Source organism: Oncorhynchus nerka, linkage group LG3 (assembly GCF_034236695.1).
Source record: "Oncorhynchus nerka isolate Pitt River linkage group LG3, Oner_Uvic_2.0, whole genome shotgun sequence".
In the NCBI taxonomy this organism is placed as follows: Eukaryota; Metazoa; Chordata; class Actinopteri; order Salmoniformes; family Salmonidae; genus Oncorhynchus; species Oncorhynchus nerka.
Window position 1 is genome coordinate 70,925,661 of NC_088398.1, and position 27,086 is coordinate 70,952,746.

Consider the following 27,086-nt stretch of genomic DNA (forward strand, 5'->3'; position numbering starts at 1 on the left):
CGCAACAATTAAGTTAATGAGGAAATCAGTCTATTGAAATAAATTAGGCCCTAATCTATGGATTTCACATGACTGGGAATACAGATATGCATCTGTTGGTCAAAGACGCCCTAAAAGAAAAGGATCTCGTCATGGTCTTTCTGTGCATTCAAATTTCCATCGATAAAATGCAATGGTGTACCATCACCCCACCGCGCGGTTAATTTCAAACCTTGCTGACTTGTTACCATCACGTGTCTCTTAAGCTTATGAATAGTTGGGAAAATATTTAAATTAAAATCAATTAGAGCTCATTTCCGGGTGTTTTATGTCAAACAATGAAAATGTTTAAATCTGTTTTTTCTCAGAAAAGTTGGAACCCTGGTATAACAATACATTCTGAGAAATTATCTTTGCCACTTAGTTGTTTTCTCCCTTTCCATTGTAGAGCATGTGCAGAAACCTTGTAATTTGTACCATTTACTGTAAAAAAAATCAAGTTCAGGACATTTTTTATTTCTGAAATAATCACAACCCATTTACATAACAAGTTTAATTCATTCTCAGAACGTCACAGGTCTCAACTTTACTCTCAAGTATACTATATTAGTGTATTCTAAATAATTTATCTTATAGTACTAGTGGACATAGTAACCGGCAATTTTTTGGGACTAATTTGCACATTCAGTATATTAGGATATAGTAAGTCTGTTAAGGGTTAGTGAGCATATAACATACAGTACAGAGGGGGAGACTAAGGATCACCTACTAACATCAAAACATCACCAATAACCTCAGAACCAATGTCTGTCAAAAGATTATATTACCAATTTAAGGTATAACATGCCACTCAAGTTAGTGGCCAGGGTGAAAAACTGCATTCAAATGTCAGAGTTCAAATATCACAGAGTTCAAGTTTGAACATGGGTAGAAAAATATGTCAAATACAAAAGGTTTGAAATATTTACATTTTGGTTAAAAGGTTAAAAGGAGGGCCCGGATTTTCCTGACGAGGGGATTGGACCAGGGAAAACTCCAGGTCCTATACCTTCCTAGTTCAGTCAAGTTGTCAGAAAACACAGGCCCTGGTTATAACACCTTATAAAACTGCTTTGATCTTCAGCGGTGCTCCGTCATGATGAGGTGAAGCTCATGACACAAGCATCTCTCATGGCAGACCTGGCAGTCCTCACCGCTACAGTCTCTCTCTGTAGCTCCCTCAGTCTCTTCTCCATTTCTGGAAAAGGGGAGATAAAAAAACAGGGCATCAAGGTGACAGCAGTTCTCTGGGCTCTGTCTGACTACTGGCCAGTGGGTGTGACCGATCAGGGTACGAGCCCGGAGGGTCTCCTGCATGCCACATGACTATGTTAGCCCATCGAGCTAAAGCCTATGTAACAGTATAACTTTAGACTGTCCCCTCGCCCATACCCGGGCGCGAACCAGGGACCCACTGCACACAACAGTCACCCACGAAGCATCGTTACCCATCGCTCCACAAAAGCAGCGGGGAACCACTACTTCAAAGTCTCAGAGCAAGTGACGTCACCGATTGAAACGCTATTTAGAGCGCACCGCTAACACCGCTAACTAAGTTACACATCCGTTACACCTAGGTATTAGCTCGGGAAGATATTCTTCAGGTGTCAGGCAAGGTTACTTGTACTTCCGAACCAGAATTCCGATGAGGAGTGAACTTATGGGGACTTTATTCCATTCACCACAAAGTGTGTCTTTTGTCCTTAAAGGAAAATTCCACCCAAAAACTATCTTCTGGTATTTGTTTCATTAGTCCATTGTTGACATAGTCCCCAAATGATTTACTTTTTTCCATTTTTCAAGATATGTAACTTTCAAAATATAGAAAACATCCCCTTTGAAAGATTCACATCTTGAAAACTTGTTTGCTGACAAGCAAAACATTTTGGGGATGTTAAAATACTTTACCTTGATCTCTTTTGGTAAAGATCTCTGGCAGCATCCCAGAGGCCTCCAGCACTTTCAGGGTGAGGTTGAAATCTGTGAACACAGGACATTATTTAGGTTAATATTGTTACGTTCCCCAGTTTCTGTGTTGTGGGTTTGTATGTGTGTTTTTCAGGCTGGCTTCCTGAATTCCAAGCAGCTGATTGGAGCTCTGACCCTGCCCTCGTCAGGGGATTCAGCTGTCTGCAATTACCAACTCCTTCTGCAGCTTGAAAAGCCAGTGTTCCTTTGTTAGGAGAGAGCTTCTTTGTATGTCCTGTGTTGGTTGTTAGTCTGGTAAATTTGTTGTAAAGTATTTTGTAGCCGTAACTTCTGAGGTATGTGTAACAGTTTAGCTAACGCCCCTTTCCTCGCCCCTACCTGGGCTCGAACCAGGGACCCTCTGCACACATCAACAACTGACACCCACGAAGCATCGTTACCCATCGCTCCACAAAAACCGCTGCCCTTGCAGAGCAAGGGGAACAACTACTTCAAGGTCTCAGAGCGAGTGACGTCACCGATTGAAAAGCTATAAGCTATTGTTCACTTTACATGAGTAATTATTCTGTTTTTGTTCCCAGGGGGGAAGGGGAAGGCACCTAGGGAGTGTTTAGGCAAGAGGCCTGTGGGTATACATATACCCATAGTATATTCACTATCTAGGCACACTAGGTAATAGCTGTGTGGACCACCCCCTGTATTTTGGTTAGCGCGCCAGGTGGCGTTAAGAACAGGTAGGTAGGACTAACTTTCTTTGGTTCCATCCAGCCCCTTTTCCCCACATTTACAGTGTTAAGGAAATCAATTCCCTGTTAACGGTAATATTCTCTGCCTCTGTCATCGTTACCCACACCTACAATCTCATACCTCCTTCACTCCACAGGACGCTGTGTTCCCTCCTCCAAGAGACGTACGTAACATAATGGGGGCTCATCCAAGATTTGAACCCGGGACCTCTCGCACCCCCAAGTGAGAATCATACCCCTATACTGACACTAACATGAAAATGTATTACAAGCACACGTCCAACAAGGAGCAGTATTACAGTTGACAAGTGCACTTTGAAAACGTGCATGCTCCAGTTTAGTTAGCCGACAACAGTACCAAACCGTTTTATCGATAAGGAGTCGCCCGTATCATTCCATTTTATTCCTCGTGTTCAGTCTCACCTTCCTCGCTGGCCTGCTGGGATGCAATCCTCTCAGTGATGATGCTGAGGCGGGAGGCGAACTCCGAGAAGATGAATTGTGTGCAGCCTGCCTGGTGGCACTTCTTGAAAAACTGTGAAGCCAGACTAGTATTGGACCCAGAACCAGATGAGCCAGGAGGCCCCGAATCCCCAGGTGACCCTGAACCACAGCTGGAGTCTGGGGATGGAACAGAAAGGGGAAGAGTCAACTCCTGTTAAGTGTACATTGGATATGTATATATGTAGGTAAATCTATCATAGTCCAAATGCTACCGCAAATTATTTTCACTTGCTTCACTGTTTAGTTTAGTGCAAACATTCACTGTAGTCCCAACTCCCTCCACACACCTGTTTGGTCTGGGAGGAGGGAGTCCAGTTGTTCTACTTTGATGGACAGATGGCTCTTGGAGGACTGCCCAGACAGAAAGTAAGAGGTTTGAGTAGAAGAAATGAGGAGTAAAGGTGCCGTAGCTTAGCCTGGTCCCAGATCTGTTTGTGCCATCATGCCACTCTGTCATGTCAAGCATCATTTTTGGAGTGACAAGAAGTTGAATGATAACAGAAACGGACTGGCACCCAGGCTAACTGCAGCTAACTACAAGAGTAAAAGAACATTTACTTATTTGAGCAACGCTTTCCCAACTCACCTCCCCATTCTCAAATGCTGGTCCCTCAAGTCCATACTGAAACTCAAACTGCTCTGGAGCCCCACCTACAGCATAAAATAAGCAGTATATGAGAGACAACCACAATATTCTTCTTATGAGACAATCTGAAAGTCCACATATTTGACTACACGGGACATCTTGGATTGAAACTTAATACAACAACAGAAACCAACCTTCTGTCAAGGCTACCTCTGAAGTATTGGGTTCTTGCCTGGGGGATGTTAAGAACATTAAGAACACAGAAATACAAAGTTAAACCATTAGAACACAATGTACAGTCTGGCAAAGGTTTAGCCATTTAAAAAAAACTAAAATCACACATTTTATATGAACTAAATATATAACTAGTCTGTCAGATTTGATTATGGTCTCTGACAATCTAATACAGTAGGCCTACACAAACGTGTTACCATTGTTTAAACTTCCAATAAACATGATACACTGAATTGTGGCGCTGTCAATGTGTTGACTCCTAGTTGAACCCCTCCTACCAAAACCAATGAGTAAACTGACATTATTAAACTGCAGTGCTTTGTTGTACATGTTTTGTGTGCTGCTATTTTGTCCGGGTCTCTTGCAAAATAGATGTTTAATCTCAATGACACTAACCTGGTAAAAGTAAATGAAAGTACCCACTTTGACATCCCTCTTTTAGGGTGTGGCTCCTCATCCTCATGTGTGCTCTTCTTGGACAGCGTCTCTTCCTTTATTGCAGCTTCTCTTTTGCTGTACTTCAACGACTGAAAAATCATTCATACCACATAACCATTAACAAAACACATTATGGTATGTCATGTTCCAAATCAGATTGACTATTAACCATGTGAATTTATGCAGCAGAAAGCACTAGTGGGCATAACACGCTGAACACAAATATAAAATGCAACATGTAAAGTGATGAGCAGATTTTTTTTAAATCAATTGTTCCATGTGCACAAAAAGCTTATTTCTCTCAATGTTTGTGCACAAAAAGCTTATTTCTCTCAATGTTTGTGCACAAAAAGCTTATTTCTCTCAATGTTTGTGCACAAAAAGCTTATTTCTCTCAATGTTTGTGCACAAATTTGTTTACATCTCTGTTAGTAAGCATTTCTACTTTATCAAGATATGCCACATCTGTATGGTAGATGGACTATCAAGAAGCTGATTAAACAGCATGATCATTACACAGGTGGGGACAATGAAAGGCCACTAACATGTGCAGTTTTGTCACACCACCACACCTGCATAGCCATGTGAAATCCATAGATTAGGGCCTAAATACAGTTACTTATATATGAACTGTAACTCAGTAAAATCGTTGCATGAGGTGTTTATATTTTTGTTCAGTATATCGTCGCCCAACCAAATACCAAAACAAGTGCTTGAGCTGGTTTTTGTTTTAAAATTGTACATGTTGTCCCTGAAGATTCTGTTGGGTGGTTTTATAGACTACCCGTAAAACTTTAATTAATAGCCAGGGCATTTATTTACTTCACACTTTTATTAGAGTGTTAGAGACAGGCATCTAATTGAGCCTTTTATTTACTTCACCCCCTCCCCCAAATATAATTTAGAGCATAGCAAAAACATACAAAATGGACTCCAGCCATTATCACCTTGCTGTAGCTTCATTCACCTCAGTCAATATGGGATTTAACATTCGACAACATGTCACAATAATTAGATGCTATGAACTCACTCAGCACCGGGATTAAAACTAGTTTAGATTCATGTCACATCAAACAGCAGTTACTTAGCCAAAGTCATCTACTAAAACACTTCGGCAGGACTGCACCAAGGAAAATTGGTGGTGTGACGTCATCGCAGCAATGGCAACACTACTCTCCATAAAGCCAGCCAGCCAGCCAGCCATAGTTGGTTGTTTAGTAACTATGGGGCAAAACCGACTGGGTTGGCTTAAATTGTCAAAAACATGTGAACTTTATTTTGTCTCCAATGTTTATTGAAAACAAATACACTTGCACAATGAGCACTTGTCTCATATACATTGTTGGTTGTTGGTTTTATTTATTTAACTAGGAAAGTCTGTAAATAAGAATTTGTTTTTAACTATGACGGCCTACCCTGGCCAAACTCTAACCCAGACGACGCTGGGCCAATTGTGCACCGCCCCATGGGACTGCCAATCGAACCAGGGTGTGTAGTGACCTCTCTAGCATTGAGATGCAGTGCCTTAAACTACTGTGCCACACGGGAGCGCTGGTTACGTAGCTAGCGAAATCTTGCAATATTATGGTATCAAGAACGAGATAAAACTGGCAGAAAGGAGCAAGCTATGATTCCCCACACGGAGTTCATTGATGCTAGCAATCTGGCCATCCAGAAACACAAAATAAGGACTTCTGCCCATTGAACTAACCCATCTAGCTGTACAAACAGCCTTGCCTCATGTTTCTAGGCGTCCACATGGTCCTAAAGTCACCTAACAATACCGCTAAACTGTATTTGCCTTTAAAATCGGGATTGGAATGATTAGAGTAGCCTATTTTAAATGGTTAAACTAGGGTATGTCGACTATTAAAAGGGACAGTTAGGCGGTTATTTGAGACAGCGTTTCATTTCAGTTTTACCGGTACGCTAATAACATGTACTAATATCCAATGGACAAACTAACATGGTGGATGATGATAATAATAATAGCTCTCTACTTTACCCCGACGGTCGTTTTTGATTGATCTGTTATGTGGTTTAACATGCTGCCGTTGTTGTATCGGAGTATTGCTTTGCAAAGCCGACATATACACATCAATGCCTTTTCTGGTGAAATACATCTAAGATGTGCTACTTTGAGCACGTCACATCGCTTCCGTTTTATGTTGTGACAGCTTTTATCTAGTCAAAACCTTTCCTTTAGATCTCTGCTGCACTAGCCAAATTAGCAAGTTAAAAAACACTATTTAGAGTGCGGTTTTAACCGAAGGTCAAATCGATAAGAATAACCGGTTAGATAGCAAAATATATACTTTTTCCCGGCTGGCATTACAAGCGGATATCCGCAAATCCATGTAACGGAAATGTGCGCATGATTATTGAATCGATATATTATATTAATTCATGACTAATCTAACTCCAAGAACTTCATTGGTCGTCTCAAATATAGCTCTTAACATCAGAAAACGTATAGCTATTTGGTGCCGACTCTTATACCTGCGGTCTCTTGGGCGCTCCAATATCTATAGCTCCATTGCTTTTGTCTGGTTACCAGCACAGCGTCAGAAAAGACGGATGTCTCAAATTTGTTCTGGTAACGTTAGTCCTTTTCGGAGGTCCAGTTTACCTGATGCCGAGACTCTAAATGCCTTTTCATGCCACTGGTGCTACCTCCTTTACATCTGATATTCCGGTCGCAGTGTTTACATTTTGCCAGTGCCGCTTCTATTCTGTCGAAGCTGTGCCACACAGCTGAACCAAAGCTGGGTGAACTTGGTGTAGACATTGTGAATGAAGAGAACAAATAAACAACCAAACCACCAGAGTAACCTATGGGTTACCTTCACCAAAAGAGCTACGTGAATGTGAGCGCAGATACTGTATATAATGACGAGATGGTTTGGTCTCCGCCCTAACAATGAAAGTCGTTGTCCCAAAGGCGGGAATGTAGTCGGTTTATCGCTGTATTCCCGCGGACAGATTTTGACGGGAATGAATCCTCTCGCTTCCTCTCTGGTGTGAGTGACCAAAGATGCTCTATTATTTCGACAAGATAGTCGAGTGACCACTAACAATGGAAATACATATCCTCAAATATGGAATACAGGCAATATCAGGTGGTACCATTCTAGCAAATGAGAGGGCAGATCCGCGTGTGAACAAGATGCACAACTCCGATAGTTTCTCTCCAAATTGCCACGTGCGTCCACTTATCAGTGCATTCGTAACAACCTAACCATTACTAAACTTCGTTTCGATCAAATACGCCTCAAGTAGCAAGCAACTTTCGTTGACCAAAATCGACACTCACTGACCTCCATACAAAAATCCCACTTGTGGTCTTATTTTCGTGGACACATTTTGTGCGGCGTAAACCCTTTCACTACGCTTCTTCCTATCGAATGACCAAACGTCGCCTAATTTACCGTACTAACTGCACTTGGGATCAAAACTAATGACGCATCAATGTATGGCAACCTCTGAGTAATTACGGTAGGCCTTACAAGCGGAGCTAGAAGAGAAACTTGTCTTTGACCAGTCCAGATATCACACTTTTTTTAATGAGTTTGCCTAAGAATGAAATAAAACACTTACAGGACTCTTACCTCTAACGGTCGCCATCAGCTCTCGCTGCGTTTTGATATGTATTAGCCACAGATCCTTTCTAAATGTCTCAACGTGGATGTTGTGCTACCGCTCGTCCGCTTCAGAACAGCCTGCAGCTTGCATGTCACACTTTCGGAAGATATTTCATTTAAATATCTCCACGTGTGACTTCTATATTTTTTACGGTCTCTGCTTCTACATTCCATATCTCACAACTGCTGGTTCTTAGTGTAATGGAAGGATCGTTATGAGCTATCAACTGCAGTCTTTGGTGGCCGTCTGGATCAGCGACATTTCATTGCGCATGTGCTGGGATTAAAGGTTAACGTTTTCACCACACCACATAGCCGACACATACAAAAGCAACATTTTAAGAATAATAAATCAAGCATTCTGCTTGACAATAGCACGCATTTTATTTTAAGTCTCACAGTCCAATTTGAGCCGCCCCAAAATAAAATAAAAATCATAACCGCACAAACTGATCTATCGGACCCGACTGCAAACCGCCATTAGGAAAGACTGCTACCCCAACCCGAACCATGTGGAATTGAACCGACGGCCACAACCCGAGCTAACCACCTTTGTCCCTCCTGCTGCGCATTTTAAGCTCCACGTTTTTTGCACTACAATTTACTACTGTGCAATCAATAGACGTCTTACCGTGCATTTCTCTATGTGTTTTTTCAAGCTGGAAGTGCCTGTTCTATGGCTGTCATAAGCTAACACCCGCTTGCACTTTTTACATGCTGCGAATCCATCCACATGTTGTTTGTCAGCGTTAACGATTACTCCAAAATGATCCCATACATTTGATTTAACTCGTGCCCTGTTTTTCACGATTCTGAGCTCCCTATTTTTTATCTTTTGGGTCAAATTCTGGTTTTCTGTGGTATGTTTTTTGCTTTCCATTTTTTCGGTCTTCTCTGGCTGTGCGGGTAGGGTTATCCTGTGGGTTGTTTTCACTGTGTCTGCGCGCTGCATGAGATGTAAACTACCGTAGCAAAGAATAGTTTAGCTGTAGGCTTCTATACGCATTCTAGAATGACATTTACAGGCAATACAAAACCCGATAAGATGCAATACACACTTCTTGAGCACTTCTTGGTTGATCTAGGGCTCTATTTAGCCCTTGACTCCCAGTTGCATTATATTACACTAGTCATTGGACAAAGGCGTATTTTAAGATTTAAGAGCCCAGATGCCTGGTCTGAACATTAACACGCATCACATGTGGTACAGTTTTGGAAGCATAAGGACATTATCTTTATCAGCTAGAAAACAAAAAGTTGAATTGATACAAATGTATGGGGTTAGTGTCCTCCCACGGGCATATCGCCATGTTACAGCACTTTAACGGAGAACGGCGCTAATTAGCTGTCTAGCCTACTCTGGAAGTGCAGTTTCGTTGGATGGAGGCACCCATAGCTGTATGTATCTATTCAAATCTGCTACAGTAAGTGTGTATTTTATTTTATTTGAAGTATTCTTTCTCGCTATAAGGGCCATATGTTTCGAAAGCTGTATTACAAGGGAGACAAGACAATGGTCTCAGACTAGGCGTAACGTAGTAAACGTAAATCGGGAAAAGGCAGAACGCCGCCTAGAGTTTGAGAGCTAGGGCTCTATTCAACCTGTAGCGCCGAAGATCCGCTTTATAGCGAGATTGAAAATGAATAGCAATGTTCCCATTGTCACGGAGACGGCATTCACGGGTAAACACAACATATGTAGGCTCAATCGGAAACTACCTTTAATTGTTAACGCAGGTGTTTCGATACTTGGGCGATAAGATTTTAATCCAGCCCTTAAGGCTCTATTCAATCATATCTGCTTTAGACGATATCCGCATAGTGGTTATGTTGGAGGTGGAGCTGTCAATCAACAAGTGGCTGTTGGCATTGTATCTAAAGTGGACAATGCTAATTGGCTGCACAGTTGCATTAGGAGAAAGTCCATATAGAGAGAGGACTCATCTTTGTATCTGTGCCAATATAGCCTCAATACTGTCAGACACTATATCCATTTGAAGTAGTCAATTTTCTTCTTCACAACAGGCTGATCCCCCTTGATCACAAGGAGGGATTCAGCCAATGAAGTTAATTTTAGTCACATCAACTTTTTATTGCCCAATTAACCTATAGTCACTCTGCCATCAACCAAATGTTTTCAGGGATACCGCTAATTCAACCTAGCCCAATTTACCTTTCCCCTGAAAACCTCACTGTCCAACAGGCAGCTTTCTAATACACAGTAACTCCTCACTGTCCAACAGGCAGCTTTCTAATACACAGTAACTCCTCACTGTCCAACAGGCAGCTTTCAAATACACAGTAACTCCTCACTGTCCAACAGGCAGCTTTCTAATACACAGTAACTCCTCACTGTCCAACAGGCAGCTTTCCAATACACAGTAACTCCTCACTGTCCAACAGGCAGCTTTCAAATACACAGTAACTCCTCACTGTCCAACAGGCAGCTTTCTAATACACAGTAACTCCTCACTGTCCAACAGGCAGCTTTCAAATACACAGTAACTCCTCACTGTCCAACAGGCAGCTTTCTAATACACAGTAATTCCTCACTGTCCAACAGGCAGCTTTCAAATACACAGTTACCCCTCACTGTCCAACAGGCAATAAGATAGTCATAGGCCTATCATAGGTCATACTGGTTACTTCCATGGTCACATGTTTGAGGTGACTGGTAACACTCATAGAGCAACAATATGAAAAGCTAAACAAGGTATACTTTACATTCATTGCATTCATAATCTTTTTATTTACAATAACTTTCTATTTAAATAAATAAAGAGTATTGTCTATTTCTAGACAATCAAAGGAACCATGAATCTTGGGGGTGACAGAATTGTAACAGTGACACAGGCCTACAGTACAACAAGACCGGGTACTTCAAAAACACATTGTAGAACACTACATCAATGAATTGATGCTGTCATAAATAAATACAATTCACTATCCATTTAACAAACATTTCCCTTTTTAACAAAATATTACAGGCTACAGAGATGGGCTCCTGGATCACCTCAAGGTCACCCTTGATCGAGCACCGCATATGTGGAAGCTGTGCATCCCAGGACCCCTGTCAGCCCAGTGTGAGAGGCCTGACCTATGCATCCCAGGACCCCTGTCAGCCCAGTGTGAGAGGCCTGACCTATGCATCCCAGGACCCCTGTCGGCCCAGTGTGAGAGGCCTGACATATGCATCCCAGGACCCCTGTCAGCCCAGTGTGAGAGGCCTGACCTGTGCATCCCAGGACCCCTGTCAGCCCAGTGTGAGAGGCCTGACCTATGCATCCCAGGACCCCTGTCGGCCCAGTGTGAGAGGCCTGACATATGTATCCCAGGACCCCTGTCGGCCCAGTGTGAGAGGCCTGACCTATGCATCCCAGGACCCCTGTCGGCCCAGTGTGAGAGGCCTGACAAGGAGGCGGGCATAGCTATTTGTCTCCCACGTCAATCTTGAGGGTGACTGAAGTGGGGTATGCGGGTCCCCATCAATCTCCGTAGGTGGTTGAGTTTTCTAAAGTCAAAGTAAATCACGTTTACGTGATGACATCACACTTTGTATTGTTTCTTCAAGCATTCGGACAGGAGTGCAGCGTTACAAATTGTATGAGTCAAAGGGTCCTGCACACTGTTGGGTGGCCGGGTGCCCATATAAGGCATATGGCTCTAATATATTTCTTAAATGTCAAATGATGTCTCATCATTATTTCTCATCATCATTTATGTTGATCAGTATTTCGGTTGTGCTGGCCTAATCTGTAAATGATCAAATACATGTCTGATCAGTATTTCGGTTGTGCTGGCCTAATCTGTAAATGATCAAATACATGTCTGATCAGTATTTCGGTTGTGCTGGCCTAATCTGTAAATGATCAAATACATGTCTGATCAGTATTTCGGTTGTGCTGGCCTAATCTGTAAATGATCAAATACATGTCTGATCAGTATTTCGGGTTGTGCTGGCCTAATCTGTATTCAAATACATGTCTGATCAGTATTTCGGTTGTGCTGGCCTAATCTGTAAATGATCAAATACATGTCTGATCAGTATTTTGGTTGTGCTGGCCTAATCTGTAAATGATCAAATACATGTCTGATCAGTATTTCGGTTGTGCTGGCCTAATCTGTAAATGATCAAATACATGTCTGATCAGTATTTCATGTCTGATCAGTGCTGGCCTAATCTGTAAATGATCAAATACATGTCTGATCAATATTTCGGTTGTGCTGGCCTAATCTGTAAATGATCAAATACATGTCTGATCAGTATTTCGGTTGTGCTGGCCTAATCTGTAAATGATCAAATACATGTCTGATCAGTATTTCGGTTGTGCTGGCCTAATCTGTAAATGATCAAATACATGCCTGATCAATATTTCGGTTGTGCTGGCCTAATCTGTAAATGATCAAATACATGTCTGATCAGTATTTCGGTTGTGCTGGCCTAATCTGTAAATGATCAAATACATGCCTGATCAGTATTTCGGTTGTGCTGGCCTAATCTGTAAATGATCAAATACATGTCTGATCAATATTTCGGTTGTGCTGGCCTAATCTGTAAATGATCAAATAAATGTCTGATCAATACATACAATTCTGAATATATTGTTATTTATAATGCTAATGAAGAGGCACCAATAAATTGTCCAGTACACTCATTATATGCTGTTTTCATATACATACCTTTATGTCTACGCTTCTATGGTGTCTTGGGCTTTACTAATTATTGTGAAGAAATGTATTCTGTAATTAGTTACAAAACAATAGTCTGACTAAACTTCATATGGAGAAAAGGAATGCTGTATTCTATTTTGGGAACATACGACTTTGTTATTGGACTAATATATGCATAAACACAGTGCATCTGTACACCAAGAATGATATGTAAATGTGAAACATGTCAAGAACATGAGCCAGTTCTCTTGGCCATGAGAGCATTTTGCAGAGAAAATGGGTTGTGAATTACAATTTAGGTAAGGATTGTTTACCTTGTTACCAGGCGACGACCACAAGGGCGTTTTCAAAGAGCTCTCATTCAAGGCGAGCTCATGAATATAAGCTCTCCTCCCACTCAGCCTGTTCTTTCAGGCTTCCCGATAGTTAGAGATGAGAGAGTGTACAATTTATTCAATTCTGAGCATTTTAATGGTGTAAAAATATTATGGGGGATGTTTTTGTCATGCAAAGGCTATTTTTGCTTGGGAAATAGGATGATTTAGGAGAAATTGTAGAAATAGGCAGGGTTTAGGGTCATCATTAGTTGACACAAAGTCCTTTTTAATACAAAAAAACAGACAATGCTGACAGAATTTCTGATTTCTTAAAGAAAATAGTGAGGTAATAAACAATATCTTTATAAATGATTGTAAAGCAATAAATAATTTAAGACTATATACTGGAGACTGAGTTATTAACAAAAGGAGCAAAGTTCACAGTACACATGGAGAAATGCCCGTAAAATGACTAGCATACATCCAAAGTCATGTTTAATACATGTGACTGGACAGCCTATATCCAAAGTCATGTTTAATACATGTGTGACTGGACAGCCTATATCCAAAGTCATGTTTAATACATGTGTGACTGGACAGCCTATATCCAAAGTCATGTTTAATACATGTGACTGGACAGCCTATATCCAAAGTCATGTTTAATACATGTGTGACTGGACAGCCTATATCCAAAGTCATGTTTAATACATGTGTGACTGGACAGCCTATATCCAAAGTCATGTTTAATACATGTGTGACTGGACAGCCTATATCCAAAGTCATGTTTAATACATGTGACTGGACAGCCTATATCCAAAGTCATGTTTAATACATGTGACTGGACAGCCTATATCCAAAGTCATGTTTAATACATGTGTGACTGGACAGCCTATATCCAAAGTCATGTTTAATACATGTGACTGGACAGCCTATATCCAAAGTCATGTTTAATACATGTGTGACTGGACAGCCTATATCCAAAGTCATGTTTAATACATGTGACTGGACAACCTATATCCAAAGTCATGTTTAATACATGTGTGACTGGACAGCCTATATCCAAAGTCATGTTTAATACATGTGTGACTGGACAGCCTATATCCAAAGTCATGTTTAATACATGTGTGACTGGACAGCCTATATCCAAAGTCATGTTTAATACATGTGTGACTGGACAACCTATATCCAAAGTCATGTTTAATACATGTGTGACTGGACAACCTATATCCAAAGTCATGTTTAATACATGTGTGACTGGACAACCTATATCCAAAGTCATGTTTAATACATGTGACTGGACAACCTATATCCAAAGTCATGTTTAATACATGTGTGACTGGACAGCCGTAGGAGTGGATGAAAAAGGGATCTCATAAAGTTATTTGACGAGGACAACCAACAGTGAATACTGTGACTGCTCTGTCTGAATCACAGGAGGTTGGAGGCACCTTAATTGGGGAGGACAAGGCTCAAAGTAATGGCTGGAACTGAATAAATGGTTTCCATGCATTTGATACTATTACATTCCAGGCCTTTTTATGAGTAGTCCTCCCCTCAGCAGCCTCCTGTGGTCTGAGTCATACAAAACTAATGTTGTAGGACAGGGTAAGCTAATTAAGAGGACAAGGGGGTGGAACGCCAAGCAAGATAGAAATAGTAGAGAGAGATTACATTACAGAGATAGAAATATGTAGAATAACATCTTTATCAAGTACATAACTAGTCATTCACATCCCTCAGCTTTCAAATACACAGTTACCCCCACTGTCCAACAGGCAATAAGATAGTCATAGGCCTACCATAGGTCATACTGGTTACTTCCATGGTCACATGTTTGAGGTGACTGGTAACACTCATAGAGCAACAATATGAAAAGCTAAACAAGGTATACTTTACATTCATTGCATTCATAATTTTTTTATTTACAATAACTTTCTATTTGAAAAATACGAAGAGTCTTGTCTATTTCTAGACAGTCAAAGGTACCATGATGTGGACCAACAGAACTATAACAGTGACACAGGCCTACAGTACAACAAGACCGGTCAACACGATCCATGTCATTACTGACACCTGATCAGATTCATAGAATTAGAATTCTAATTCATTCTAGAATGTTATTCAAATTCTATTGGTTATGCCAGGTTCCAGCTTGTCCATAGCATTTTGTCTGCCGTAGTGCCATTGATATTAGCCTGCCCCAGGTCTGCTTGCACAGCTGCCGGTCAGATCTAGGAACAGTTCACCCTCCATCAATCCTAGACCTCATACTCCACTTGCTCATCCTGTGGATGGGTGGATAGATGGATGAATGTAGCTTCTTTCTACAAACACTGCACTGTGTCTCTACAATTACACCAGGGCACCAGATCCATTCTCTAATCAATGACACTACTATCTATAGACTGATCACTGGAACATTGGCATTAGTTGGCATTTTCTTGAAGTGGCTGACCAGCATCCTAATCCAGGGGCTTGCCTCTGGGTAAGGAGAGGCTAAGTTGGGTTTTGGGTGGGGGAGAAAGTACTGCTTTGTTGGGGGAGCCACCAGCTGGTGCTGTAGCGTTCGGCTCCGGAGACCAGGGGCGGCCTGATGTGGCCAGGGAAGGGTTCAGGGCTTGATGTCAAAGGAGCTGGTCTCACAGCAGCTGGATGAAGTGCTGAGGTTCCCTGAGCCACTGCCCTCTGTAATATACATATATAATATATATATACATACACACACAGGGAGAGAGAGGTTAGAGGAGATGGCTTAGGAGAGATACACACACACACACACATAATTGTACCTAGATGGAGAGGAGGTTGTACCTGAGCTGGTGAGAGACTGGCAGGACATGGACTCTCCAATCAGGGTGTCAAGGTTGGCAGCAGCCACCCAGCCCTCCTGCTTAGTCTTCAGATTCTTCACAAACCTACAGAAACACACACAACCCCGTCCGCCCAATCAGCACTTAGCTACCTTTGCTACCTACTATGATGTGTCCTAATGAATATTACCCTGCTGGAATAGACTAGTGTGATTGTGTGAAACCCAGTGTCGAGGTAATATCCTCACCACTGGCCATCTTCTCCCTCCTTGATCAGCTGAACTGTTTCACCACTCTTGACTGACAGATCCTGGGTGCTGCACTTCTCATAGTCAGACACCACTGTGTACTTCCCAGCACACTGCACACCGTCAAGATAGGGTGTTACATTGTATGTACGATTGTAAACTATTCTTTTAAAACGGTTTGTACGTGGTGCTACAAAACAGCTTGGAGTGGATGACAATCATCACACAGATACACACTCACCAGTTTCTTTCCCCCCTCGTCCTCAGGGTCGGAGGTTAGGGGCTCTTCAGTGCTAGAGTACCCATCATTCTCCTCGTTGGCGTCCAATGAGAGAGAGCCCTTAGTCCATCCTAGAGGAGAAAGGGAGAGAGGGGACATAAGAGTATGGTGTGGAGAGAGAGCGAGAGAAACACACACACACACACACACACACACAGAGAGAGAGTGAGAGCAGGCACTGCAGCAACTTCTGTTTGACCAGATACAGTCGGTGACGGGGTGGACCGCAATCAGAGAGAACAGGACCAAGTCCAGTGGAACTCAACCATAAAGCCATCAGTGAGCCTACAGTAATCGTGCTGGACCATTCAGAACCGCAACACCACTAAGCAACCAGGAAAGTGCCCGTTTCTTGATAAATATATTGCATGTGCATACACACACTCAGGCCTGGGAACACAGTGTGTAGGGAGTGAGAGAGACGAGGGGCAAACCTCTCAAGGAAATTCGGCAGCCATTTTGTGATCATTCCACATTTCAATAGTCTAAACCAGTCCAGTCGAGTGCTGTAGGTTACCTCTCCTCTTGGTCTGTAAGAGACTCGAGGTGCTGAGCCACCTGACTCGGCCCAGGTGGAGGTGAGCGTAAGGGCCTGGGTCTGAGAGAGAGATAGATACACACGACCGCAATGAAACACAGTCAAAGGGATAGACCGCAGTGAACGTGCTCAACCACTGTAAATGACCGAGCGTGGTAACTACGACCACTGTTGCCTGTCAGTCAACACAATGTGTCATACATTCCCTGATGAACCATGTTCTCTTTGTCTGAGGGGAGAAACTGCTGTGTGTAAAAAAATCACCCTGACCAACCACGGTCGAAAGGATCAAATACAGTGACCGTGGTCGACCACAGAGTCAGGGAATAGAGTTATTATGGGATGGTGTACCTTTGAAGCCGAACGGAGTGGGATCACTCTTTATCTCATGACGTTTGGTTTTATGGTCAGGGCTTGTGGGAGAACCTAGCCGAATAGAAGAGAAGAGAGTGAAGAGGAGCAGCTAGACACTATCAGGAAGTAGAAATCAGTAGTAGCACATCTTTAAAGTGGAAGTTACAGGATGTATGTCTACTCTGTCAGTAGTAGCACATCTTTAAAGTGGAAGTTACAGGAAGTATGTCTACTCTGTCAGTAGTAGCACATCTTTAAAGTGAAAGTTACAGGAAGTATGTCTACTCTGTCAGTAGTAGCACACACCACAGGGGTGAAAAACAGAGATACAGGGTCTGAAGCTGTCAATTTACTATCAGCTACAGTATAGCTCTAATTGGTCGGCTAAAGCTATGGGCCGAAGTTACCTCTCTAGACGCTAATCTGTACCTGGCAGAGAAAGAGGCATCCTGGGTAAAGTTAAGCTTTTTTTGTCAGGAGGTGAGAAGTCTGTGGAAGGAAGCATGCCATTTTTTTCATGTTGTAGGCTACAGTGCTGACATTAGCCTTGTAAAGCCCTGTCATGATGTAGTAACATAAAGTACTATGGCATCCCCTGGTGGCGAGACAGTGCAATTACCTTTGCTGAAGTTGCTGAAGCCCTGCAAGGTAAAACGCTTTTTAGCCACTGCTGCTCTGTTAAAGGTAGGACTGGTCACTGCCCCGTCTGGGCCAGGAGAAGAAGAGGAGCAGGGTAGAGAGGGCAGGAGGGAGAGGCGAGTGGGATGAGAAACAGGAGAGTGACAGGAAGAGGCATGCGAGTCATAATAAAAGAGAGTGAAAGATAGAAAGTGCAGTGATGAGAGAAAGACATCCAAAATAGAAAGAAGAGACCACATAGGGAAAAAGGTGTAAGAGGGGAAAGTGAAGAGAAAGATTAGTCATCTCATCAAAGAGGGAGAAGCAAAGTTTAGTAAAGTGTAAAAGTCAGAAGGTAGTGTTGTTTAGATTAACAAGGAAAGCTTTAGTAAAGTGATAAGTATTAGACACAGGTGAGAGTAAAAAAAATAGTGCTGAATTTAGCATTAGACCCAGTTGAAAGGTGGTGTTCTGAGCTGGGTTTGCGTTATACAGCTGACGCTCCTACCCTCCCACCCCTCCTCTCTGTTCACCTTTGGTTATTGGGGAGGAGTTAGCGTCGGGGCTGCTGGGTTCTCCCTTCTTCACCTTCATGCTCCTCTCCCCTCTTCTGAATGAACTGGGGGAAACAGGAGGATGAAACAGTCAGAAACACACTGCAACCCACAGAGGGTACACAACATGTTGTGTTCAGGTTATAACTATGATCAATCCTGCACCCACAAAACCCAGAACCATGTGATTTATACTAGACTGGAAAATAAATCCTTCTCATTGGTGCAAGAGAGGCGAAGACAAGTTGCTTGGCTACCCAGACTCCTTGTTCCAGCCAAACGCTATGTCATGCCTACGGACGTTAGTGTCTTCTCCACAATCAGTCTGGATCTAAGTACCTCCCCGACCCAATTGTCATACTTGACTAAAAGTAAAGATGCCTTAATAGAAAATTACTCAAGTAAAAGTGAAAGTCACCCAGTAAAATACTACTTGAGTAAAAGTCAAAGTATTTGGATTTAAATATACTTACTTATCAAAAGAAAATGTAATTGCGAAAATAAACTTAAGTATCAAAAGTAAAAGTATAAATAATTTCACATTCCTTAAATTATTAAGCCAGTGGTTCCCAACCTTTGTCAGTTACTGTACCACCAACTGAATGTTACTCTGTACCACCAACTGAATGTTACTCTATACCACCAACTGAATGTTACTCTGTACCACCAACTGAATGTTACTCTGTACCACCAACTGAATGTTACTCTGTACCACCAACTGAATGTTACTCTGTACCACCAACTGAATGTTACTCTGTACCACCAACTGAATGTTACTCTGTACCACCAACTGAATGTTACTCTGTACCACCAACTGAATGTTACTCTATACCACCAACTGAGTGTTACTCTATACCACCAACTGAGTGTTACTCTATACCACCAACTGAATGTTACTCTGTACCACCAACTGAATGTTGCTCTGTGCCACAAACTGAATGTTACTCTGTACCACCAACTGAATGTTACTCTGTACCACCAACTGAATGTTACTCTGTACCACCAACTGAATGTTACTCTGTGCCACCAACTGAATGTTACTCTATACCACCAACTGAGTGTTACCCTATACCACCAACTGAGTGTTACTCTATACCACCAACTGAATGTTACTCTGTACCACCAACTGAATGTTGCACTGTGCCACCAACTGAATGTTACTCTGTACCACCAACTGAATGTTACTCTGTACCACCAACTGAGTGTTACTCTATACCACCAACTGAATGTTACTCTATACCACCAACTGAATGTTACTCTGTACCACCAACTGAATGTTACACTGTACCACCAACTGAATGTTACTCTGTACCACCAACTGAATGTTACACTGTACCACCAACTGAATGTTACTCTATAACACCAACTGAATGTTACTCTGTACCACCAACTGAATGTTACTCTGTACCACCAACTGAATGTTACTCTGTACCACCAACTGAGTGTTACTCTATACCACCAACTGAATGTTACTCTGTACCACCAACTGAATGTTACTCTGTACCACCAACTGAATGTTACTCTGTACCACCAACTGAGTGTTACTCTATACCACCAACTGAATGTTACTCTGTACCACCAACTGAATGTTACACTGTACCACCAACTGAATGTTACTCTGTACCACCAACTGAATGTTACTCTGTACCACCAACTGAATGTTACTCTGTACCACCAACTGAATGTTACTCTGTACCACCAACTGAATGTTACTCTGTACCACCAACTGAATGTTACTCTGTACCACCAACTGAATGTTACTCTGTACCACCAACTGAATGTTACTCTATACCACCAACTGAATGTTACTCTGTACCACCAACTGAATGTTACTCTGTACCACCAACTGAATATTACTCTATACCACCAACTGAATGTTACTCTGTACCACCAACTGAATGTTACTCTGTACCACCAACTGAATATTACTCTGCCCGGAGGACCCCTGAAGTACCCCCTCATGTGCATTTTACCAGCAGGCTATTGGTCTCATGATTATTCTCTAGTACCCCCTGTGGATAAGCCCAGTACCCCCAGGTGTCCTAGTACCCCCCGTGGATAGCCCCAGTACCCTCAGGGGACCGAGTACCCCTGTGGATAGGCCCAGTACCCCCAGGTGTCCTAGTACCCCCAGGTGTCCTAGTACCCCCTGTGGATAGACCCAGTACCCCAAGGTGTCCTAGTACCCCCTGTGGATAGGCCCAGTACCCCCAGGTGTCCTAGTACCCCCTGTGGATAGGTCCAGTACCCCCAGGTGTCCTAGTACCCCCTGTGGATAGGCCCAGTACCCCCAGGTGTCCAAGTACCCCCTGTGGATAGGCCCAGTACCCCCAGGTGTCCTAGTACCCCCTGTGGATCGGCTCAGTGCCCTCAGGGGACCTGGTACCCCTGGTTGGGAACCACTCTATTAAGCAAACCAGACGGCACAATTTGTATTTACGGATAGCAAGGGGCACATTCAAACACTCAGACATAATTTACAAACAAAGTATTGGTGTTTAGTGAGTCCATCAGATCAGAGGCAATAGGGACGACCAGGTATGTTCTCTTGATAAGTATGTGAATTAGACCACATTTTCCTGTCCTGCTAAGCATTCAAAATGTAACAAGTACTTTTTGGTGTCAGGGAAAATGTATGGAGTAAAATGTACATAATTTTCTTTAGGAATGTAGTAAAAGTAAAGGTTGTCAAAAATATAAATAGTAGAGTACAGAAACCCCAAATAAACAACTTAAGTAGTACTTTAAAGTATTTTGATAGGTCAATATGGGACAAATGTAGGAGAGAGTCTGTGATAGGTCAATATGGGACAAGTGTGGGAGAGGGTCTGTGATAGGTCAATATGGAATGGAAAACTAGTCACTTTAATAATGTTTACATATCTGACATTACTCATCTCATATGTATATACTGTTTTCTACACTGTTCTACAGTATCTCATTCACTGAGCATTGGGTATATGTTGTGTAATTTGTTAGATATTACTAGTTAGATCACGTGTATGTGACCAATAAAATGTGATTTGATATGGAACAAGTGTGGGAGGGGGTCAGTGATAGGTCAATATGGGTCAGGTGTGGGAGGGGGTCAGTGATAGGTCAATATGGATCAGGTGTGGGAGGGGGTCAGTGATAGGTCAATATAGGTCAGGTGTGGGAGGGGGTCAGTATTAGGTCAATATGGGTCAGGTGTGGGAGGGGGTCAGTGATAGGTCAATATGGGTCAGGTGTGGGAGGGGGTCAGTGATAGGTCAATATGGGTCAGGTGTGGGAGGGGGTCAGTGATAGGTCAATATGGGTCAGGTGTGGGAGGGGGTCAGTGATAGGTCAATATGGGTCAAGTGTGGGAGGGGGACAGTGATAGGTCAATATGGGTCAAGTGTGGGAGGGGGTCAGTGATAGGTCAATATGGGTCAGGTGACTGACCGAAGGCTGACAGGTTCTCCAGCGGTAGGAGGGAACTGGAACAGTCCGTCTGACGACCTCTGTTGGCTGGCTTCTGGAAGACATGCAGGGAGATCTACCACAGTCCCACCTTATCATGAGCACTGAACAATGTAACACTCAATGTAATTAGAATATAATACACTCTAAGTATTAGAAAGAAAACAAATAATATATGACCCCAGGTCTACCTCTGTAGGCCTCCAGCTGTGTTGTCAGAACCTTCCGGATCTCGTTCACCCACGTCGTTTTCACCTCAGTCGTCGGGGCCTGAATTACAACGATGAAACCCATTACTGGTTTGTGCAGATATATGTGTTACATTCCAAACAGAGTCCGACGTGATTTGTGTGTCATTGTAAAAAAATAAATACATTGTCATGTAATCTATAGCAGTTGAGTGGGCAGGGTTTGAGTGCTGGTCACGCACCTGCACAATGTACACCTCCTCCCGTGAGTTGCACCAGACCTCAAACTTCTTGTTGTCACCTTTGGCATTCTCAGTGATGCCCACAGCACTCATCTGGTAGAGGGCATACCGTGTTGGAAAATGTTACCATCTAAAGCATCTATTTTAACTCACTTGCAATATCAAACACTTGGTAAGACCGACAGACACACAACACAGACAGACACACAACACAGACAGACACACAACACAGACAGACAGACAGACAGACAGACAGACAGACAGACAGACAGACAGACAGACAGACAGACAGACAGACAGACAGACAGACAGACAGACAGACAGACAGACAGACAGACAGACAGACAGACAGACAGACAGACAGACAGACAGACAGACAGACAGACAGACAGACAGACAGACAGACAGACAGACAGACAGACAGACAGACAGACAGACAGACAGACAGACAGACAGACAGACAGACAGACAGACAGACAGACAGACAGACAGACAGACAGACAGACAGACAGACAGACAGACAGACAGACAGACAGACAGACAGACAGACAGACAGACAGACAGACAGACAGACAGACAGACAGACAGACAGACAGACAGACAGACAGACAGACAGACAGACAGACAGACAGACAGACAGACAGACAGACAGACAGACAGACAGACAGACAGACAGACAGACAGACAGACAGACAGACAGACAGACAGACAGACAGACAGACAGACAGACAGACAGACAGACAGACAGACAGACAGACAGACAGACAGACAGACAGACAGACAGACAGACAGACAGACAGACAGACAGACAGACAGACAGACAGACAGACAGACAGACAGACAGACAGACAGACAGACAGACAGACAGACAGACAGACAGACAGACAGACAGACAGACAGACAGACAGACAGACAGACAGACAGACAGACAGACAGACAGACAGACAGACAGACAGACAGACAGACAGACAGACAGACAGACAGACAGACAGACAGACAGACAGACTCACTCTAAGGGACTGTTTGAAGCTGTAGGAGGGGGCTTTCTCATAGCCCTCCCCGTTCTCTTCGCGTCTCTTACAGAAGAGCAGGGCTTTCTCGTGCAGGAACAGGTGTCTCTGCATAGGCTTGAAGCGGGCCATGTCCTTGACCTTGGCGTGACCTTTCTTGTGTTCCGTCCACACGCTGAATGACCCCTGCATCAGCAGCCGGCCCAGGTCACCCAGGTGACCCTATCAGAAGAGGGGTCACAGGTCAGGAGAAAGTTCATGTGCCATCATAAGCTATGGTGCTGCTGTCTCATGTAATATTGACATATCTGATATAATGTGATGTTGACGCCATGAAAGGAATATGTTTCATTCAATATGCAATACATTTTATAACAATATGCAGTACATTTCATACAATATGCAGTACATTGCATAACAATGTGCAATACATTTGATATAATATGCAGTACATTTCATACAATGTGAAGTACATTTCATAACAACATGCAATAAATTTCATAACAATTTGCAGTACATTTCATACAATATGCAGTACATTTCATATAATATGAAGTACATTTGATACAATATGCAGTACATTTCATACAATGTGAAGTTGAGCGATGATAAACTCACATCGAATCCAGTGATAGCAATGAGATGCATGGAGTCATTGACAGCCTTCAAGATTCCCAGGATAGAGGTGAGCGCCTCCTGCAGGGCCTCTGACCCCTCACAGCCCTTACTGTACTTTAGCAGTTCCTACAATTCAAAGACACACATTGACGTTTTAGGTCTGGAATGGAATGGTGTATAAAGAACAAAGTACAAAAGATATTAATATGGACCTAAATATTTTAATGTTTGAGACAACAAATCTAGAATCCTTAATTGGGGAAACTACCACGTCCCTTTGGGACATGACAACGACAAAGAAGTTACTGCAAACAACCAACACAGTTTTCCCCATCTGACATCATCACGCTGGCGATAGAACATCAGAAAATGTACTGCAACTTTTTTCCCTCCACGATGCTGGATGCTTCTTTCACCAACAAAACAAAAAGAAGAACACAGGTGCCTGGGAGAACAGTGGTGCTGTGTCCCCTTTAGGGATGTCAGTTTTAAGGCATGAGGAAGTAAAGGAGAGAGGATGGAGCTGGGCTGATGAGGTTTGGACTATAGGGGATGAGGGGCAGAGGGGTGAGTCAGTGGTTCTGTGTCCCCTTTAGGGATTTCAGCTGTAAGGCATGAGGAAGTAAAGGAGAGAGGATGGAGCTGGGCTGATGAGGTTTGGACTATAGGGGATGAGGGGCAGAGGGGTGAGTCAGTGGTTCTGTGTCCCCTTTAGGGATGTCAGTTTTAAGGCATGAGGAAGTGAAGGAGAGAGGATGGAGCTGGGCTGATGGGGTTTGGACTATAGGGGATGAGGGGCAGAGGGGTGAGGCAGTGGTGCTGTTTCCCCTAATGCAGATTAGATCTTTATAGGTGATATACCTTCAACAGGAGCTGGTATTTGGTGATCCTCTGGACCGGTTTCAGGAGATAGGAATCCAAGCCCAGTTTATGTTCCAGCTTCTTCTGACATTCCTGGTGCAGACCAGAACAGGGAGAAAATATTAGTAGGAAATAATAACCACTCAGGCCTGAAGCTTTTTGGGGTCTGTGTGTACCTCAGGGGAGGTGTATATGGTGTGTACCTCAGGGGAGGTGTATATGGTGTGTACCTCAGGGGAGGTGTATATATGGTGTGTACCTCAGGGGAGGTGTATATATGGTGTGTACCTCAGGGGAGGTGTATATGGTGTGTACCTCAGGGGAGGTGTATATGGTGTGTACCTCAGGGGAGGTGTATATGTCATAAGGTGAACGCACCAATTTGTAAGTCGCTCTGGATAAGAGCGTCTGCTAAATGACTTAAATGTAATGTAATGTGTGTACCTCAGGGGAGGTGTGTATGGTGTGTACCTCAGGGGAGGTGTGTATGTATGGTGTGTACCTCAGGGGAGGTGTATATATGGTGTGTACCTCAGGGGAGGTGTATATGGTGTGTACCTCAGGGGAGATGTATATATGGTGTGTACCTCATGGGAGGTGTGTATATGGTGTGTACCTTAGGGGAGGTGTATATGGTGTGTATTTCAGGGGAGGTGTATATATGGTGTGTACCTTAGGGGAGGTGTATATGGTGTGTACCTCAGGGGAGGTGTGTATGTATGTTGTGTACCTAAGGGGAGGTGTATATGGTGTGTACCTCAGGGGAGGTGTGTATGTATGTTGTGTACCTTTGGGGAGGTGTATATGGTGTGTATTTCAGGGGAGGTGTATATATGGTGTGTACCTTAGGGGAGGTGTATATGGTGTGTACCTCAGGGGAAGTGTATATGTATGTTGTGTACCTAAGGGGAGGTGTGTAAAAGGTGTGTACCTGGAAGAAGGTGCAGTCGGAGCACTGTCTCCACAAGCTCTCAGAGCGAGGTTTATTCTGACAATACTTCTCATAGATCTGCAGGTCTGTCATCTGAGAGAGAGCGAGAGAGAGAAAATAAAGAAAAGAGAGGAATACCCCTGCTTCACAATCAGACTAGTGATTTAGACACAACATATCTCCAATCCCTCACCCTCTGCAGAAAACAACGACCCACAAGTTCCGGGCAGCCTTGGTACTCTTCTAACTCCCTCAGAAAGGTCCTGGAAGATTACAAGAAACAGAGAGATGATCAGTCAGTTAGTACAATGACAGTAGTTCTATCAATGTGTAAGTACCATTATTAACCACTGGGGGGCGCTCGTTTACCTCTTGTGGAAGGTGTAGATCTCTGGCATGTTGCCAAACAGCACATCTTTCTTGTTCTGCAGAGGAGCGGGCATGAGGCTGGCCATGGCTGGATTGTCCATCTCTGAGGCATAGCCCTGAAATACACAGAGAAAGATTATTTAGGATGACCTAGAGACAGATCTCAGGTCAGTTTTGTGAACCAGCGCCTCCAATGATTGAGCTCATGATTTGGAGAGGGTAAGCTGAATACTTAGGACAGATGCACACAGGCGAACAGGACTGACAGGGTTCATATGGTCCAGGGGAGAGGGATAGAGGGTTCATATGGTCCAGGGGAGAGGGTTCATATGGTCCAGGGGAGAGGGTTCATATGGTCCAGGGGAGAGGGATAGAGGGTTCATATGGTCCAGGGGAGAGGGTTCATATGGTCCAGGGGAGAGGGATAGAGGGTTCATATGGTCCAGGGGAGAGGGTTCATATGGTCCAGGGGAGAGGGTTCATATGGTCCAGGGGAGAGGGATAGAGGGTTCATATGGTCCAGGGGAGAGGGTTCATATGGTCCAGGGGAGAGGGATAGAGGGTTCATATGGTCCAGGGGAGAGGGTTCATATGGTCCAGGGGAGAGGGATAGAGGGTTCATATGGTCCAGGGGAGAGGGTTCATATGGTCCAGGGGAGAGGGTTCATATGGTCCAGGGGAGAGGGTTCATATGGTCCAGGGGAGAGGGTTCATATGGTCCAGGGGAGAGGGATAGAGGGTTCCTATGGTCCAGGGGAGAGGGATAGAGGGTTCATATGGTCCAGGGGAGAGGGTTCATATGGTCCAGGGGAGAGGGATTGAGGATTCATATGGTTCAGCGGAGAGGGATTAAGGGTTCATATGGTCCAGGGGAGAGGGTTCATATGGTCCAGGGGAGAGGGTTCATATGGTCCAGGGGAGAGGGTTCATATGGTCC

General features: G+C 43.4%; 3 protein-coding genes across 18 annotated transcripts in view; 1 reads left to right on the forward strand and 2 right to left on the reverse strand.

Moving 5' to 3' along the window:
- Positions 1-474: 474 nt before the first annotated feature.
- On the reverse strand, positions 475-8,976 carry LOC115113029 (uncharacterized). 8 transcript variants are annotated; one of them, XM_029640229.2, is made up of 8 exons: positions 8,728-8,976; positions 4,441-4,544; positions 3,978-4,015; positions 3,784-3,848; positions 3,485-3,548; positions 3,117-3,314; positions 1,927-1,998; positions 475-1,216 (listed from the first exon to the last, which is right to left on the reverse strand). In XM_029640229.2, the coding sequence occupies exons 1-8, from the start codon at positions 8,974-8,976 to the stop codon at positions 1,113-1,115; spliced, it is 894 nt and encodes a 297-aa protein (XP_029496089.1). In that variant the 3' UTR covers positions 475-1,112. The 8 variants fall into 8 exon arrangements, with proteins under 8 accessions (XP_029496089.1, XP_029496080.1, XP_029496139.1 ...); XM_029640220.2 differs by having other exon boundaries at positions 4,414-4,544; XM_029640279.2 differs by lacking the exon at positions 8,728-8,976 and adding an exon at positions 8,064-8,154 and having other exon boundaries at positions 4,414-4,544.
- Positions 8,977-9,074: 98 nt separating this feature from the next.
- LOC115113073 (keratin-associated protein 4-3-like) lies at positions 9,075-12,040 on the forward strand. Its single transcript, XM_029640300.2, has 2 exons — positions 9,075-10,971; positions 11,084-12,040. The coding sequence occupies exons 1-2, from the start codon at positions 10,911-10,913 to the stop codon at positions 11,548-11,550; spliced, it is 528 nt and encodes a 175-aa protein (XP_029496160.1). The 5' UTR covers positions 9,075-10,910; the 3' UTR covers positions 11,551-12,040.
- A 1,175-nt stretch (positions 12,041-13,215) lies between these two features.
- LOC115116696 (guanine nucleotide exchange factor DBS-like) overlaps positions 13,216-27,086 on the reverse strand; it is a 63,574-nt gene continuing 49,703 nt past the window's right edge. The window contains exons 16-31 of one of the 9 annotated variants that reach the window (XM_065015223.1): positions 26,150-26,265; positions 25,974-26,043; positions 25,781-25,873; positions 24,850-24,942; positions 23,989-24,114; positions 23,371-23,592; positions 22,361-22,453; positions 22,122-22,200; positions 21,913-21,982; positions 18,466-18,551; positions 17,934-18,020; positions 17,312-17,386; positions 16,384-16,493; positions 16,143-16,255; positions 15,896-15,999; positions 13,216-15,769 (exon numbers count right to left, since the gene is read on the reverse strand). In XM_065015223.1, the coding sequence (XP_064871295.1) occupies positions 15,696-15,769; positions 15,896-15,999; positions 16,143-16,255; positions 16,384-16,493; positions 17,312-17,386; positions 17,934-18,020; positions 18,466-18,551; positions 21,913-21,982; positions 22,122-22,200; positions 22,361-22,453; positions 23,371-23,592; positions 23,989-24,114; positions 24,850-24,942; positions 25,781-25,873; positions 25,974-26,043; positions 26,150-26,265 (1,611 nt within the window). In that variant the 3' untranslated portion in view covers positions 13,216-15,695. Of the gene's footprint in view, positions 15,770-15,895; positions 16,000-16,142; positions 16,256-16,383; positions 16,494-17,311; positions 17,387-17,933; positions 18,021-18,465; positions 18,552-21,912; positions 22,035-22,121; positions 22,201-22,360; positions 22,454-23,370; positions 23,593-23,988; positions 24,115-24,849; positions 24,943-25,780; positions 25,874-25,973; positions 26,044-26,149; positions 26,266-27,086 lie in introns of those variants that run through there. The other 8 variants (XM_065015220.1, XM_065015216.1, XM_065015229.1 and 5 more) reach the window with 8 other exon arrangements.

What these genes read in the sequence shown, in the direction of transcription:
- LOC115113029 (XM_029640220.2), bottom strand. Translation starts at nt 8,976, where the DNA reads ATGGAAAGCAAAAAACATACCACAGAAAACCAGAATTTGACCCAAAAG. An exon ending in AGAGGTAGCCTTGACAGAAG is followed by an intron (nt 3,849 to 3,977) that starts GTTGGTTTCTGT and finishes TTTATGCTGTAG; the next exon opens with GTGGGGCTCCAGAGCAGTTT. An exon ending in CCTCCTCCCAGACCAAACAG is followed by an intron (nt 3,315 to 3,484) that starts GTGTGTGGAGGG and finishes TTCCATCCCCAG; the next exon opens with ACTCCAGCTGTGGTTCAGGG.
- LOC115113073 (XM_029640300.2), top strand. Translation starts at nt 10,911, where the DNA reads ATGAATCTTGGGGGTGACAGAATTGTAACAGTGACACAGGCCTACAGT. An exon ending in CTACAGTACAACAAGACCGG is followed by an intron (nt 10,972 to 11,083) that starts GTACTTCAAAAA and finishes AAAATATTACAG; the next exon opens with GCTACAGAGATGGGCTCCTG.